We start from the raw sequence: 17,502 nt of genomic DNA on the forward strand, positions 1-17,502 counted from the left end.
GTTCAGGAAAATTAGTTTCACACTAAAAGAGGAACAGAGGGGCTGGCCCAGTGATTAAGTTTGTGTGCTCAACTTTGGTGGCCCAGGGTTCATGGGTTCGGATCCCAGGCACAGACCTACACATTGCTTATCAAGCCATGCTGAGGCAGTGTCCCACATACAAAATAGAGGAAGACTGGTACAGATGTTAACTCAGGGACAATCTTCCTCAAGCAAAAAGAGGAAGATTGGTAACAGATGTTAGCTCAGGGCCAATCTTTCTCATCAAAAAAAAAAAAAAAAAAAGAAAAGAAAAAGAAAAGAAAAAAAGAGCAACAGAGAAGAATCACAAACCAATTCCCTATATTGTTATCATAAGAAAGAGAAAACAGAAGACATTTTCACATAAAGATGGAAGCTGCAACCTAATAATTCAAAAAGAGACAAAAGAATTTAAGAAAACAATAGACTATGGATGACAGAACAATATAAATCAGAATTAGAAAACTCAGAGAAATAAAATAATTCAGCAAAGAACTGAAAATAAAAGTAAAAATAATTTCAGGTACTTAAAACTAAATTTATAGTAACACAAGAGTAAATAAAAACAACAGATAAAATTAAGAGAAACAGAAGGTAAAAAGGAAGAAAATCTGTAAAATTAAAAAATAAATGAAAAGAGATTTAAAAAAGATTAGAAAATGACAGTTATTAAAGCCAGGCAAAGAAGATCCAACATAATAGAAATCCCAAAGAAGACAACCAAATCACAGAACAAATACTAAAAGTTATAATTCAAGAAAACTTTCCTGAAATTTTTAAAAAAGGACAAAATTACATACTGAAAGAGCACAATTGCATACTTGGAAAAATCAAGCAAGGATGATGAATACCAAGTCAAATTCTAATAAAACTACTTGGCTTTAAAGAAACAAAAACATTCCCTTTGGTCTTCCTGGCAAAAAGACTGAGACACTTATAAGGGAAAGAAAAGTAAATTGTCATCAGACTTTCTGACAGATACCAATAATTAGTAGACTGAAGACTTCTCACTGGCAGCATTCAGGCCGGAAGACGGTGGAAAAATGCCTTCAAGTTGCTGAAGAAAACAAGTGGCAACCTGGAATTCCATATTTTGCTTAATTATTCTTAAAGAGGACAAACTAGTTATTTTCAAATGCAGATATATTTTATTATTCATGGATATTCACTAAGCAGTATAAAAGAATATAATTCATTATGAAAGAAAATCAACTCTGAGAAATAGAGGAATGGAATTCAAGGAAAAAACAGTAAAAGAGGAAATGGGTCAAGATATTGTAAATCCCAAATAAGCCCTGGTTTTTAAAAGGCAATAATTAAAATAATAATTAAATTTAAAATGCTAGAAAAATGTTATAAAAATAAGTTAAACCATTACACTTAACAGCAAATAACATGGAAGATGGAAATAGGGACATTAGACTTGCAAGGATAGATACATTCCTTTAGAACTTGGTGATAATGCGTGTTGAAATTTGAGTTTTAACTCTCAAAAGAAGTGGAATGTGTAAATAACAAATAAGTAGGGAGAAAAGGAAGAGCAAAGAAAAATCAATAAAGAAACCTCAATGAATCTAACAGAGGCAGTGAAGCAAGAGAAAGTTTTGATCTCCAATACTTCTAGTCTGCCTTGGTTAAAACCATACTTGAAACAGAGGCCCAAGGTTTCTACCAAGAAACTCTAGCATGTGTGCAAGCAAATGATATTCTTTGTAGCAAACGACATGCTTTGTAGCACTGATTATAATCCTAAAAAAATTTTTATTGAAGCTGGCCTGGTGGTGTAGTAGTTAAGTTTGTGCACTCCACTTTGGCAGCCCAGGATTAGTGGGTTTGGATGCCAGGTGTGGACATACACACTGTTCATCAAGCCATGCTGTGGTGGCATCCCTCATACAAAATAGAGGCAGACTGGCACAGATGTTAGCCCAGTGACAATCTTCCTCAAGCAAAAAGAGGAAGACTGATAACAGATGTTAGCTCAGGGCCAATCTTCCTCACCAAAAGAAAAAAAATTTTTTTTATCGAGTTTCATAGCAAGTGGCAAAGACAGAGGTTAACCCAGATCTTCTACTTGTCAGTGTTACTTACTAGTTTTTTGGGGAAAAGAAAAGATATATTTAAAATGTAGAAAAATATAGCTGTGTAGCCTCTGGAATGTATTTTTTTTTAAATTTGAAAAGAATATGGTGTTTATTTCCTGTCTTCTCCCCAGAAATGTAAGTTCCATTCGGGCAAGGACTTTGTCTATTTTGTTCACACAGTATCCCCAGCTCTGAGAGCAAAACAGGTGCTCAATAAATTGTTATTTAATGAATAAATAAATAAGAACTACTCTACATATTCTACATGGTTTTTGTGAGGATAAAATGAAAATAAAATTCTTAGGAAAATCTTAGAAATTCTCAGGGGGAATCTAAAAGGACCTAGACAAATTTGGGTTTTTTTATTTCCTTATTGCAATTGTTGGGATTATATGAAAATTCATTATTACAATAGCATTGGTTCTCAGTTTCAGGTTCTCAAATCCTATGAATTGTGCTGAGAGCCATTTTTAATATTCCAAACATCTTAATATAAATCATATATTTACCTAAAATAAGTCTACACTAGCCATCTCCAATGTCAAGTTTCTCTCATTCTGTTTAAAATTATATCAAATAATACTGATCAAATTTTCTAATTTAAAAAATAATGGGAAAAAAGTGATTTCTTGTCTAATAAATCTCTATTTAAAATATTTAAATACATTGCTTTCATAGAGAAAATCACAACAAAATGCTTAAAATTATGGTGAAATATTTTAATAATAATTTTTAGTTGCCAGCCCTGGTGGTCTAGTGGTAAAGATTCAGTGCTCTCACTGCCTTGGCCCAGGTTCGTTTCCTAGTCAGGGCACGCCACCCATCTGTCGGTTGTCATACTGTGGCGCCTGCATGTTGCTGAGATGCTGAAAGCTGTGCCACTGGGATTTCAAATACTAGCAGGGCCACCCATGGTGGACAGGTTTCAGAGGGGCTTCTAGACTAAGACACTCTAGGAAGAAGGACCTGCCACCAACTTACGAAAACACTGGCCATTAAAACCCTGTGAATAGCAGCAGAGCACTGTCTGACGTAGTGCTGAAAGGTAAGAGGATGGCTCACAAAGACCGGACAGAGTCCTGCTCTGCTGTACACAGGGTCACTAGGAGTCGAAATCAACTTGATGGCATTAAGAACAAATTTTTAATTATGTGACAAAATACTTAAGAAGACATAAATGTCACTGACATCAACAAAAATCCTGGTTTTTGAAGATCAAACTGCTGGGCAAAAGCACTTCAGCAATCTTCATCCAATCTTAAGACGTGGATGAAAGCATCAGATCTAAGTAGTATTCCTTGATGCTTTCGTAAAAATTTTAATTCACCACATGTTTTCTCTCTCATTCTCAACGTTCTCAACATGTTATACTGTTCAGAATAACTATTTAAGAAGTACTGACTTCAGGTTCAATAGCTTAATAAAAACCGAACTTGAGAAAAAAGGAAAATAAAGTTACATTGAGAAGAAAACTCAAATGGAATGGGTCTTAATACTGTGAGCTTTGATAATAAGGTCCTGAGAGTACATGTGAAACAGACAGACCAGAGCAGGGACAGTAACACTTATCCACCATGTGTCAGGCACTCAGCAGGAACTTTACATCATTCTTCTTTGTCTTCACAAAAAACCCTACGAGAAGCCATGTAAACAAGGGTTGTCTTTCAGAGAAGTTACCCAGGAAAGCTATACTTTCATTTTCATGTTTTTTAATACGTGTTTCTTACAGTGTGTTCTATAGTTACATAAATATTCCATATATAAAAATATCCTTTTAGAGACTCTCAACCCAGAAAAGCATATTAAAGGTTCCAAGAAGACTCTGTAGCAAGAAAATCTATTTAATTCAGGGTTTCCCAAACTCATTTATTACAAAACCTTTTTTCATTAATCAACTATTAATACTATAGTAATATGTTCCATGGAACACGGCCAGGAAAAGTTAATTTGTTTCAATGATGTTAACATGGCTCAAAAGTGTATTTGGAATTTATATTCCTGGGAGAGTTAGTTTATAGGCTACATTTAAAAACTATTTATTACTACGATAAAAGGTGATCTCTCAATGTAGCTGATAAGGCAAAACAGTATTTGCATTTTGGTAGCTCATATCAAAATGGGCATTTCTCAAGTAGACTTGTTATTCATCAGACTTGATTCTTGGAGACCTTATATAGTTCCAGAAATTAAACTTGTCTTCCAAAGCAAGCCAATTTTCCTCCAAAGATGATACTTAAAGCATGTGTTATTGGCTTTGATTGTAATACCAGGGGAGTTTCAAAATGTTTTGAGCAATAGTCTATCATCATTGAAGAGAAAAAAGTCTCCCAAGGCCTTAATTTTAAAAGGGCATTAACCATTTAGATACATGAGTTCACTGAGCAAACGAGTACTGACTGCATGCTAGGTACTATATTAAGTTTTGGGTATAGATAAAAATGAGGAAAACAAAGCCAGTCCTTGAGCTTGAGGAGCTCAAAATCTTTTGGTAGAGAAAAGTACATAAATACATAATCTAAAGTACTTTATTAGAGGTGAAAATAAATTACTCCTACAGGGAACGAGGGAGGAACAGGATTAGAAAGGCTTATCTGAGAAGATAGTTGATATACTTATCTTTGATGAGCTGAAAACTGTCAGGTAAAAAAATGGAGAGAAATGCATTTGAGGTTGATAAGGCACACAAAGAGGCAGTAAGTTAGGACAAGGTGGGTCATATCTGATACACGAGAAATTGGGTGTGCTAAGACAAAATTATATATCATAAGGTTATAGGGGAAACTTTGGGAATATAGGCTAACATCAGGTTTTGAAAAGCTATGTATGCTAAGCAAAAGAATTTAGATTTTTCTCATGGGTAATGAAGGATTTTATGCAGTAGAGATCAAAAGCAGATTTTTTTTTTTGTACATAAGCAGGCAGACCATCACAATTAAAAAAAACAAAGATGGGGCTGGCCCGGTGGCGCAGAGGTTAAGTGCGCGCGTTCCACTTCGGTGGCCCAGGTTTTGCTGGTTTGGATCCCGGGTGCAGACATGGCACTGCTTGGCAAGCGATGCTGTGGTAGGCGTCCCACATATAAAGTAGAGGAAGATGGGCATGGACGTTAGCTCAGGACCAGTCCTCCTCAGAAAAAAGAGGAGGATTGGCAGCAGTTAGCTCAGGGCTAATCTTCCTCAAAAAAAAAAAAGAAAAAGAAACACAACCCCCCCCCCCCAAAACAAAACAAAGACACAAAGATTCAGCTTAGATACCACTTTCACTGCCAGCCTTTCATAACATCCCCAGACTTGGTCATATATCCTCTCCTTTGCCCTATGCACATACTTTTATGATACTGATCACACTAGATTATAATTTTATATTTCTTATTTACTTGTCTATCTCTCCCATTAGACTACAAACTCCTGGAGGACAGGAACTGACTTTTTCATACATCCAGCAGTTAAAACAGTATCTGTTAGATGGTCAGCACCTGATAAATGTTTGCAGAATAAATGAATAATTGTGTAGTAAAAGAGAGAACAGACACAAAATTTTCTGCTATAGGACTGGGTGGATGATACTGTTATTTACCCACTGTGAATAGAAAAGGTAGACTGTTTTTTAGGGAAAGATGTTGGTAATATTGAGTACCCTTTTGGATGCAATAATGATAAACCACCACTTAGTGAGTATCTCTGTGTGTTGGGAACTATTATAGGCAATTAAAATCTGTTAGTACTTATAACAATCCTATAAGATAGGTTGCCTTTTTTATTTTAATAATATTATGGCCATTTTATTAATGCAAGATTGTATGCTCAAGGACGTTAAGTAACTAACTAAAGGTCCTATAGCTTATAAGTGGTAAAAGATAATTTAAAATTAGGGCTATCTGACTATAATGCTCTGTAGGCTACACCACACAATGCCACTTTAGGTAGGTGCAAGACATCCAGGCGGCAGTTAGAAACAAATGCCTGGGACTCAAGAAAGAGGTTTTGAAGATATTAAATACTTACCATATAGTTGGTAGCTGAAATCATGGGAATAGATGTGTTTTCCCATGTAGAGTGAATGAAGTAAGATTAAAAGAGGACTAAGGATAGTCCTAGGAACCTCTGACATTTAAGTTATGTTAATAGAGAAAGAAGTTCTGTCATGTTTATGTTGCTCTCTAAATTTATTTCAAAGCTTGATATTTTCTAGATTATTTGAACATTTGTAAGAAAAAATACCTAAAGATGCATCTCTTCTGAATATGTGAAATGTCATTGTCTATTGTAAACATTGAAAGGATACGTGTCTCCTTGATTATGACATCTCTTGTGGCTTGGTGGAAAACCATCTGGTAGAAGACATAAATTATCTGACACACAAATTCATCATCTTCTTGTTGAGCTGAAAGAAAACAGAAAACTTCAAATGAAAGAATACTATGTTTATATACAAAATTGAACAACAGAGAGGGGAAAAATGGAGAATGAGAAAAACTAAAAGTGACAATGAGCCACGTAAAAGGACAATTAGTTTAAATTATTTACAATTTATGGGTGGCATATATCCTTTACATTTTAGGCGTTTTTTTGTAAATTACATGATGATGATCAGAGAGGAAATTTCATAGCATTTTTCAGAAGTTTTAGTAAATTTGGTTGTAGTTAAACTAAATAGGTTAAATTATTTTAAAATACAAAGATAAAAAATAAGATTTTGTGAAAGAGAAATTATATCATCTCTGAGCTTAAACTAGACTACTTGAGATTGTCTCAAAAGATTAGGTTGTATTTAGGAAGCACTGAGGAACAAAATTGGTTTAAGGGAGCAGTAACAGTGCTTCTCTGTAATTTTCACTATGTTTTGCCACCAGGTATAAAGAAATTACCACCATTATTTATTTATTTTGGTCCATCATAAGAATTCTTCAAACAATTCTACTTTGTGAAATAAATCTAGTTCTATTTTGTCTCTGTAATGTTGACTTCACATGAAAAAAACAGTTCTTAAAAAAGATCACACCTTCTAAATTCTAAATTTTTGGTAGAAATTAGACTAGTAAAAAGAGGTATTTTTCTTTGTTGAATAACGTTAACAAAAGTAAACTTAGTGACATGAAATAATAAGGTACTTTAGTTTCAATCTAATTAATTATAAAAGTAAAATAATTTATCTAATATATAGGTTAATTAATAAATATTTAAAATCAAACAAACAATACTTTAACAGAACAGCTGATGTCCACTGATTGATATGTAATGAGAACAGGAAATACTTAAAGAAATCTAATTTTTAGATACTGGTTATAAGATTTGATTTACTAATAGTAAGTGTGCTATCAACTCTTGGCAACAGTTCAGTATCTGTTAGACACAGATTTACAGGTCAACAGAGTATACAACTAGTCGTGTGGAATAAACTGTGGGCCCCTTAAAGTCCAATCTATTTCAAATGATTTTCCTCACTAACGTGCCAAAGTATTAGTCTCCCAGACTACTTAGGCTAAAATTCTATTAATTACTCTTTGGTATACAGTGTCCCCCCTCTTACCCCCGAGGGTTCTAATTTGAAAATTCATATATTTCTTAAAAAGAGTAGTATACAGCCTCTGCCTGTGATAACCTCATATCAGAGTTAGAGAACATCAAAACATAGTAAAACCCCTGAGCTAGCTCTATTAACTTGCCTTATCTGTAACTCAGCTCTCTCAATCACCATCAGTGTGGGACAGAAATTCAAGGACAGAGGCCATTTTGTCTCAACATTCTCCAGCTCACCACAAAATCTTCATTCTTGCTCTGCCAACTACATTGCCTTCACTTTCACCTCCCAACTATCTAGTCTCTCTTCTAATTATTTCTAATCTGAAAACTATTGGCTGTGAGAAGGGTGTACCAAAGTAAATACATATGTACTATATGTAGGAATACTTAAAATATGGAAGTATTATCTCTAGATGACCTATTAAAATGCATTATGTTAAAGAATTTACAAATCAAATTTTTAAAAATTCAAAAGAGAGAAATGGGCAAAAGACTTAAATAGGCACTTCACTTTATTAGCCATATCTAAAAGGCTAATAAACACCAAGAGGTACTCAGTTTCATTAGGGAAATGCAAATTAAAACCACAATGAAATACCACTACAAAGGTTACAATTAAAAAGACTGATGGGGCCGGCCTGCTGGCATAGTGGTTGAGTTCATGCACTCCATTTCAGTGGCCCGGGGTTCACAGGTTTGGATTCCTGGTGCGGACCTACACACCATTCATGAAGCCATGCTGTAGCGGCATCCCAAATACAGAATAAAGGAAGACTGCCACAGATGTTAGCTTAGGGTCAATCTTTCTCACACACTCACACACACACACACACACACGCAAACACACAGACTGACAATGACCAGATATAGTGGTGATACAGAACAACTAGAACTTCTGTACATTGCTGGTAGGACTGAAAATTGGCACAACTATTTTGGAAAACAGATTGACATTATTTACTAAAACCAAATATATACTACTTTATGACCCAATAATTCTACTCCTAGGTATGTGTCTAATAGAAATGAGTACATATGTTCACCAAATGAAAGGTTTAAGAATGTTTATAGGAGCACTACAGTCATGTGTCGCTTAAGAACAGGGATTAGTTTTGAGAAAGGTATCATTAGACGATTTCATCCTTGTGAGAATATCATAGATTTGTACTTACACAAACCTAGATGATATAGCCTACGACACATCCAGGCTATAGGGTATTTATCTTATAGGGTCACCATGAAACATGTGGTCCATCGTTGGCTGAATTGTCATTATATGCCACATAACTGTATTTAAAATAGCCCTTTTCCTTTCAAAAAACAACAACAACAAAACAGAAACAAAACCACCCTACTATCCATCAATAGTAGAAAGGATACATAGTGGTATATTTACACATCAATGAAAAGAAACACACTGCTGTATATAACATAGATGAATCTCACATTTATAACATAGGGCAAAAGAAACTAGATTCGACTTACATGAAGTTCAAAACCAAGCAAAATTAATCTATTGGTAATAAAGGATAGAAATCAGTTTGGAGAAGGTGATAATGACTGGGAAGTGACAGAAGAGGGACTTCTGGAGTGCTGGTAATATTTTATTTTCTTATGTGAATGGGAATAACATGGGTATGCTCACTTCGAAAATTCACTGAGCTATATACACTTATAATTTGTATATTTTTCTTTACGTATGTTACACTTCAAAAAAGTCCATTAAAATAATACAAAATGTATATTATATATAATACCTGGTACAGGAAAGACTGAGATGAGTGTCCTTTTAGGTTCCCATATTAGTATATTTAACTTCTATACTACAACTACTTTTAATGAATAATATCTGCTATGGACTGAATTGCATCCCTCCAAAGTTCATATGTTGAAGCCCTAACTCCAAATGTGATTATATTTGGAGAAGAGGCTCTAAGGAAGTAATCAAGGTTAAATGAGGTCATAAGGGTGGAGTCGTCATCTTATAAGATTAGTATTTTTATAAGAAGAGATGCCAGAAAGCCTGAGCTCGCTCATGTGCTCTCTGCCGCATGAGGATGTAAGGATACTCTCTCTTTTTCTGCCACAGTGGCCTGCTACAAGCCAGGAAGAAAGACCTCACCAGGAACCAAATCAGCTGGCACCTTGATTTTGGACTTGCAAGTCTCTAGAACTATGAGAAAATAAATTTCTGTTGTTTAAGCCACCAGTCTGTGGTATTTTGTTATGGCAGCCTGAGCAGACTAAGACAAGGTCCAGAGAACTTGACCCTAAAAGAATAACATTAGATTTAGATAAATTTTGTATGCCATATGCAGAACAATGAACCCTGGCCCCTTAAGAGCAATACAAAGGTAAGGGGAAGACTAACTAGGCCTCCAGTGTCCAATATTGCAACTATAAGCCACTGTGGCTAATCAAATTAAAAAATAAATAAAAGTAAAAATTCAGGGTCTCAGTCCCAACAGCAACATTTCAAGTACTAAATAGCCACGCACATAGGACAGTGCAGATAAAAAACATTTCCTTCCTTGCAGAAAGTTTAGAGGACAATACTATATCTGGATCTAAGAGGGAATATGATACTTAGAATTAAGCTTCCAAATGACCTTTCTGATTAGAAATCAAGATATTAAAAAACAAGTTTGCATAAGAGATCCAATTCAACCAACACAAAGTTCAGCAAAAAGAAGAAATGATAGAATATTGGTTGTTCAAAGCTGATGAGAGGAGGGCAATTATCTGTAAAACTGGTTCTGAATTGCTTTATAGCAACATTCTTTTTTTTCTTTTTTTTTGGTGAGGAAGATTGGCCCTAAGCTAACATCTATGTCAATCTTCCTCTAGCTTTTTGTATGTGAGATGCTGCCCACAGCACTGCTTGACGAGCAGTATGTAGGTCTGTGCCTGGGATCTGAAGCTGTGAACCCCTGGCTGCTCAAGTGGAGTGTGCAAACTTAACCACTATGCCTCTGGGCTGGCCCCTATAGCAAAATTCTTAACTTTGCAACCTGAAGTTCTTTGATATTACTCTATCTAATCCCAGTAAGAGGTATATATAATACATTTTTCTTAACTATATAATTTAATTTGGTATAAGATGGTTAATGTAACAAGATAAATAATATTTCATGATTGTAGACTATATTTTATATTTAAAGATGTAAACTGACTTGTTTATATATTAGCATAAAAATAAATTAAGATTAAATTATAATTTACCATTTAGCAATTCGATGAGTGCAGGGATTATCCCAGATTTGGCTAGCAATGCAGCACAAGAGTCATCCATAGACACAGTTCCAATCATTATAACCACTTCTAAAACAAGGTCATCTTCTGCAGCACCTAGTAAAGTCAAATCACAGAAAGTTTTCATTGAAATGTCCTGATCCAAATCCTTTTATATTACCAAAATTTCAATGTACAGAAAAGATACTGAAAGCTCTTAAATCAGTTCTTATGAATCCTTAACATGCTTAAAAATTTGTCTTTTTTCAAAATTTCCATATTCACTGATGACAGTGGTGAGGGAGGACAGCAGAGAAGTCAAAATAATCTTTGAAAATACAAATGAATGGCAACGTAAACAGAAAACAGAAGTCTCACTGGATGCCTCAAAGAACTTTGCACATGCATGTGTACACGTGTGTTGGGGGGATGGTATTTGGTAAACTAAAAAAGTAAGAAAGGAGGGAGGATAGGGAAGGAAAACTAATATTAAGAAAATATATTGTCATGGGGGCCAGCGTTGTGGCATAGAGGTTAAGTTCAGTGCACTCCACTTTGATGGCCTGGGTTTGTGGGTTTGGATCCCAGATGCGGACCTACACGACTCATCAGCCATGCTGTGGCAGTGACCCACATACAAAAGAGAGGAAGATTGGCACAGATGTTAGCTCAGGGCTAATCTTCCTCAAGCAAAAAATGAGGAATATTGGCAACAGACGTTAGCTCAGGGAGAATGTTCCTCAGCAAAAAAAAAAAAAAAGAACGAAAGAAAGAAAGAAAGAACATATGTTAGGCAAAGGAGTATATACAAAGAGGAGAAAGAAACTAGAACCAGAGGTGTTGGAAGAAAATGTGTTACCTATATAACAATAGTCACAAAATACTGCTCTAGCAGCCTTATTTGCAACAGCAAGAAATAACTTACTGATTATCCAAAAGTGAAATATTTACCACAGACCTGGTTTTAGTTTATCCTTGAGGTATGGAACTAACTTGTACTCCTTAAGAACCAATTCCCAGTCTAAGTCTGGAATGGTCAAATTTGCAAGTGTTCCTAAACATTCAATCACAAACTCCTCCTCTTCATCATTAGAGATCTGGGCTGCAAGGTCCCCAACATAATCCTGAACAAAACAGAATTTTAATACAAGTTTAAAACATGATTTCTGCAAAAGAATCAATCCAATAATTTAACCCATAGGAAGAGAAGATAAGTATCAAATATCACTCTTTGGTTTTAATAATCTTAAGCTAAACTGCTAAGGGAGCCTAGGGAACTGGTTTAAGGTAAGAAAACTGGAGTGAGGATGGAAGGGTTAGGAGGAGGGATCACAAAACATAAACAACGTTAAAACTTAGGTTGAGATTTCTAGGAGCTAAATTTAGGACAAAGTTGGTAACAGAAGTGCCAACTTGGATAGTGAGTTAATATTTGATGAGAGCTCAGGAAGTTATATTTCCAAATATAGCACTTTGAAGCTTCAGTTCTCAGGCTATTTTAACAGAGAGAAAGCCAAAAACTATACTTACAATAAACAAAGTTTTAGTTGGTCCATCATGCTGGGAAATGTTCCTAATCATTTTCATCAGCAATGGATCTTTGAATTTCAGAGCCCTCTTCATGAGCATCTTCAGCCCATTTCCTGAGAGAGAAAAAGAGAAAATTTCTCCACTAAATTTAGGTTCACTTAAGTTTACTGATTTTTTAATTTATAGTTCTCAAAAAACCCTCAATTTACATATAGTAAAATGCATAATTTTAAGTGTATACTAGATTAATTTTGATAAATGTATGCCCCTGTGTAACTATAGCCATATCAAGATACAGAACATTTCTATTCACTCCAGACAGTTCCCTTGTGCCCCTTCCCAGTCAATCCTATGCCCCAAACACAATCACTTTTCTTCCTTTCTCCTCCTTTTCCTCTTCCTTCTCTTTTCCTTCTCTTTCTTCTTTTCAAACATAGATCAGTTTTGCCTGTTCTAGAATTGCACATAAACGCAATTCACACAGTATGTACTCTTTTGTATATGGAATATGCAACACAGATTTTTCAAATATAAATACTTTTTGACCCATAAAAATTATACTTCTAGGAATTTATCCTAAGAATATGAAAACGGAAATGTGGATTCAGAGAAAAGAAAATTACTGTGGCACTGTTTGTAACAGAAAAGAAGTGGCAACAAACTAAATATTCAAAATAGCAGGGATTTTGCAGCTATTTGCAATTATGTTTTATAAAAGTACTTAATCACTTAAAATGACATTCAAGATATTATTAATTTTAAAAAAACAGGTCACCAGGTAGAGAGAAAAGAACCCCATTTTACTTTAAAAATATGCATAAGCATTGCACCAAAATTTTACCTATGATTATCTCTGGATAGTCAGAATAAAATTTTAATGTTTTCCTATTTGCTTATTTGTACTCTTTATATGTATACTTTTCAAATAAGAAAAAACTACTGAGCAGACTCTGAAATATCGTAACGCATAGCAAGTCATCTATGAAGATATTATAGAAATAATACCTAATACATTTGTATTGTATCATCTTACATTGTAACAGAGTGCTTTGCAAATAAAAAAATTTCAGCCAGAAAATATTTTTAAATGTTAAATTTCAATTAAAGGTAACTGCCCTTGGTTTATAAAATGTTACTGAAGGGTAAGAGTTTCTACTCATGATATAAGAGTATTCTGAGTCTATTTGACCATTAAGGATTATAGCCATAATTTTAAAAACAATTAAAAAATATGATTTATATAGCTACTATAGCTCTTAATTCCTTATTATCTATTTTCCATCATATGCCAATTGCCATATGATAGAGGTTATCTATGAGGCTCAAAGGCACTAACCTTCACAGATAAGCTGTACATTCCTTTTGTTAGCAGCAAGATTAATGCAGAATGAAATGAGTTCCAAGTCAATTCGCTCATCCGAACATTCAAAGAGCATCTTCATTAACTAGCAAGAAGCACAGGGAATATTTTACTTAAAGTAACACAAAAACCAGAAGCAGTATTTTATTACAATGTGTTTTAAAATAATATAATACAACTACATTTTTAACATATAGAAGTGGTAGGCTCCACTACTGAATAACTGAAAAAATAAATGATTAATGAACTACTAGATGCTCAGCATTAAATATAAACTTCAAAGTTCAGTGGAGAATACAAGAGAAATAGATAAAGCCTCTATATTTAAGGAATTTAAAATATTGTGTGGAAGTGGATTCTGAGCATTCAGAGCAAAGAAAATAACTTGTGCAAAGCTTACAAGGCAGGAAAGAACATGATTCTTCTGAAGAATGAAAGGAAGGCAAGCATGGTTGAGTGAGAGAGAAAGTTTTGAGAGATAAGGTAAAAGCCAGATTATGCAGGGTCTTGAAGTGCATGTTAAGGATTTGGGGCTTCATCCTAAGGATAATGGGAAGCCATTAAAGCCTTCTAAATAAGGAAAGTGTCAAGATAAGATTTGTATTTCAAAAAGATCTGGCTGATGTAGAAAATAGACTGAAACAGGGTAAGAAAATGTGGGAAAACCATCTAGGAGGCTAGAGGAAAAGTCCAGGTAAGATCATGGCTGCCCGGACTAGGGAGGACAGTAGGGGTGAGATAAAAGAATAGATCAGAGATATATTTAGGCAAGAGGATAAAAATCGGATTTAATAACTGACTAGATGTTGGCGTAAAGGGAGAGGAATAGGCAAAGATGACTCCCAGGTTTCTGCACTGAGCAACAACATGGATGGCAGTGCTAACACTTACTGAGCAACAACATGGATGGCAGTGCTAACAAAAACTGAAGCTAGGGTAGGAGAAAACTTTAAAGAAAAGATCGTAATTTTGGTTTAAGATGTGTTAAGTTTAAGCTGCCTATGTGATAGTAAAAGTTATAACTGCAAGCCTGAGTTTAGAAGAAACGTTTGGACTAGAGGTATAATTTTAGGAATTATATATGGTTGATAACTTGAAGCTGTAGGCTGGATCCAATCACTTGGGCATGGGTATAAAATGAGAAAAGAACTCTATTTAATGATAAGAGAAAGAGAAGGATGGTCTGAGAAGCTGCAGACGGAAAAGTAGTAGGAAAAGGTAGGGTACCTAGGCCATTTAGCAGTAATCCAAATTTATTGTGATGAGAGATAGTTGCTATAATAAAGGAGAAATTAACAAATTTTATGCTATAGTTTTGCAAAGCTAGTCTTCTATTATTGGTAAATCAGCAAATTAACTTAGTGTATATTATGTAAAGGTATTTTTCTCTAAGTCAAATTGCTAACATATGGAAGTGAACCCTAAAATTTGTAATCTAAAAATTTCTTATGTTTTCCCTCAGGACGATATCTTTTTTAGATAAACATGTCCTTGTGAATCCAGCACAGTGACTTATATACAGTAAGTGAATAATAACTATTTGTTGACTGGTTAGACCCTATTCTGTTAAATCTTGTTTTGATTATTCTCTCTGTTAGTTCCAGATTACTTCTAAGTTTTAGAAAGGATACATGGTCAACACACAAAAATCAACCTTATTTCTATGTGCTAGAAATGAAAAACTGGAAACCAAAATTAAAAACACAAATCCATTTATAATTGCTCCAAAAAATTAAAATACTTAGGTAAAATTCTAACAAAACTACATTATATATATATAAATCACCATATGCTAAAACTACAAAACATTATAGCAGATGAATAATTGGTATGTATCATGACTTTTCCCAGAGGGCCGCTCTTTAACCACAAATGTTGCTGCTAATGGAATCTTTGGGTAAAGAATCATTAACACTTAATAATGTTACAGAATAAAAAAATTCTATGGCAAAAAGAAAATCTCATTTTAATTTATTGGCTATACATTTAACAGATTTTGCTTTCTATCTACATATTAACTGCCAATTAAAATTAAATTACAAATTAATAAAAATGTAGGTGACAATCTCCTAGTTAACATAATTCGTATGTTTTTCCTATTCATTCATTCGTATGTTTTTCACATAGCGGGTTTCATAAAAACCCACTATAGATTTCTTCCAAATTTTTACAGATACAAGAAGCTTTTTTATAATAACAAAAATCAGTTACATCAAAGCAATGCTTTAAGAATGCAAAATATCTGTTGCTATTTACTTGAAATTAACCTGATGGTATAAAAGTTGCCCTTAAAAATGGGGTTACAGGTGACTTGTTCAGAAGCCAAGTGTTTGGTTTTCTTTTTTTTTTGGTAATTTCCATGTTAAATCCTGTGGTGAAATAATCAGGAGCTAGATTTTTAAAAAATAACGCATAGTTTGAAATCTTATCCAAATCCATCCCCTAAAATCAAGAGAAATTAGGACTAAATGTGAATAAAATGTATCATGATATAGAATTAGTTTTTCATAATAAGAAAGAGAAGCACTTCAATTTTAATTAAAGCATTCACATTTTAAAGTAATAGTTTAGTTCAAACTTCACAAGCAACATTATGTCTTTAATTTGATTGCTATCCATGGCACTTCAAAAGTGAGTGTAATTGCTGACATCTAGGAAATATTAAAACTAGATTTGTTCTGTTTTAACTATGTCCATTGTCATCTTTTACTAATTTAACAGGAAGGCACTAAAAGGCCTTCAGCCTGTGCAATGAAGAGGCAATAGTGTTCAATCAGACAAGTCCCATATTGAGTATCAGATACCAAAGACCCATGACTGAAATCACTGTGTCTAGACTCTCTGGCACCTGCCTTCACTTATTTACCAGTGACCAGAGGCCAACCCCCACAGCTTTCTGTATTCACATACACCTCTACCACCCCCAACCCCCTACCCAAACATCTTTGAATGATTACGGCAGAACTGTGCATGCCTCAGGAATCTCTTCTGACTGGCTACTCCCTAACTCTGCTGTTTGAAGTGATGCTCTGGTTTCTGAACTTCAGCAGATAATGGCAGGCAGGAGCAAAGGGGGCTGTCAGAAAGGACGTTTACCAGCATTCAGCTAAAAAGAAGCATGTAGATCAAAGAGGGGCCAAATAGGACAACTGTGGTGGAAAACATGTGGATCACTATGAAGATTCTTGCACACTGTTCTAGGGTAAAATATTGAATAACACTATGACATCATTACCTAAACATGTACTTTGATTGGCCATTCTATTACCAATAAATACTTTTATAAGCATCTGGATGGCATTTGCACCTATTTAAACAAAACATGCATCTTAGAGGTCTAAATAACAATGAACTGTTAATGTGTACTTTTAACTATTATTAGAATACAACCATTAACTCCTGGTTATCCCCAAGTATGCTTATCTGAAACAATTACAATTCACCCACTGAGACCACTAAGATTATATATAAAGAAAGACTTGCCCTGGCCCCAAAATTTTGCATAATAGTGACATAATAGGGAGAAAAAATTAGAATATATTAGATAATTAGAGGCAATAGTGTACAAAAGAAGCAAAGTAACATAATGTTGGGAGAGATTATAAGGCATCTTGAATATATAATCACCTACTCTGAGTGTTAAATAATTTACAACAGTGAACTGTAATCTTATTATAGGTTTATCCTATAAAACACATATAAGAAAGGCAGCATTTAAATTGGACTACAAATGGGTCCAAAGTAAGAGAAAGAT

General features: G+C 34.4%; 1 protein-coding gene across 8 annotated transcripts in view; it reads right to left on the reverse strand.

The window, feature by feature from the left end:
• The window catches only part of KIFAP3 (kinesin associated protein 3), a 176,194-nt gene that overhangs the window by 49,599 nt on the left and 109,093 nt on the right, over positions 1–17,502 (reverse strand). For all 8 annotated transcript variants that reach the window (XM_070591042.1, XM_070591044.1, XM_070591043.1 and 5 more), the window contains 5 exons: positions 13,725–13,833; positions 12,389–12,501; positions 11,817–11,982; positions 10,850–10,975; positions 6,390–6,488 (listed from right to left, as the gene is read on the reverse strand). In XM_070591042.1, coding sequence (XP_070447143.1) covers positions 6,390–6,488; positions 10,850–10,975; positions 11,817–11,982; positions 12,389–12,501; positions 13,725–13,833 — 613 coding nt within the window. The remainder of the gene's footprint in view (positions 1–6,389; positions 6,489–10,849; positions 10,976–11,816; positions 11,983–12,388; positions 12,502–13,724; positions 13,834–17,502) is intronic.

This window comes from Equus przewalskii, chromosome 23 (genome assembly GCF_037783145.1).
Source record: "Equus przewalskii isolate Varuska chromosome 23, EquPr2, whole genome shotgun sequence".
In the NCBI taxonomy this organism is placed as follows: domain Eukaryota; kingdom Metazoa; phylum Chordata; class Mammalia; order Perissodactyla; family Equidae; genus Equus; species Equus przewalskii.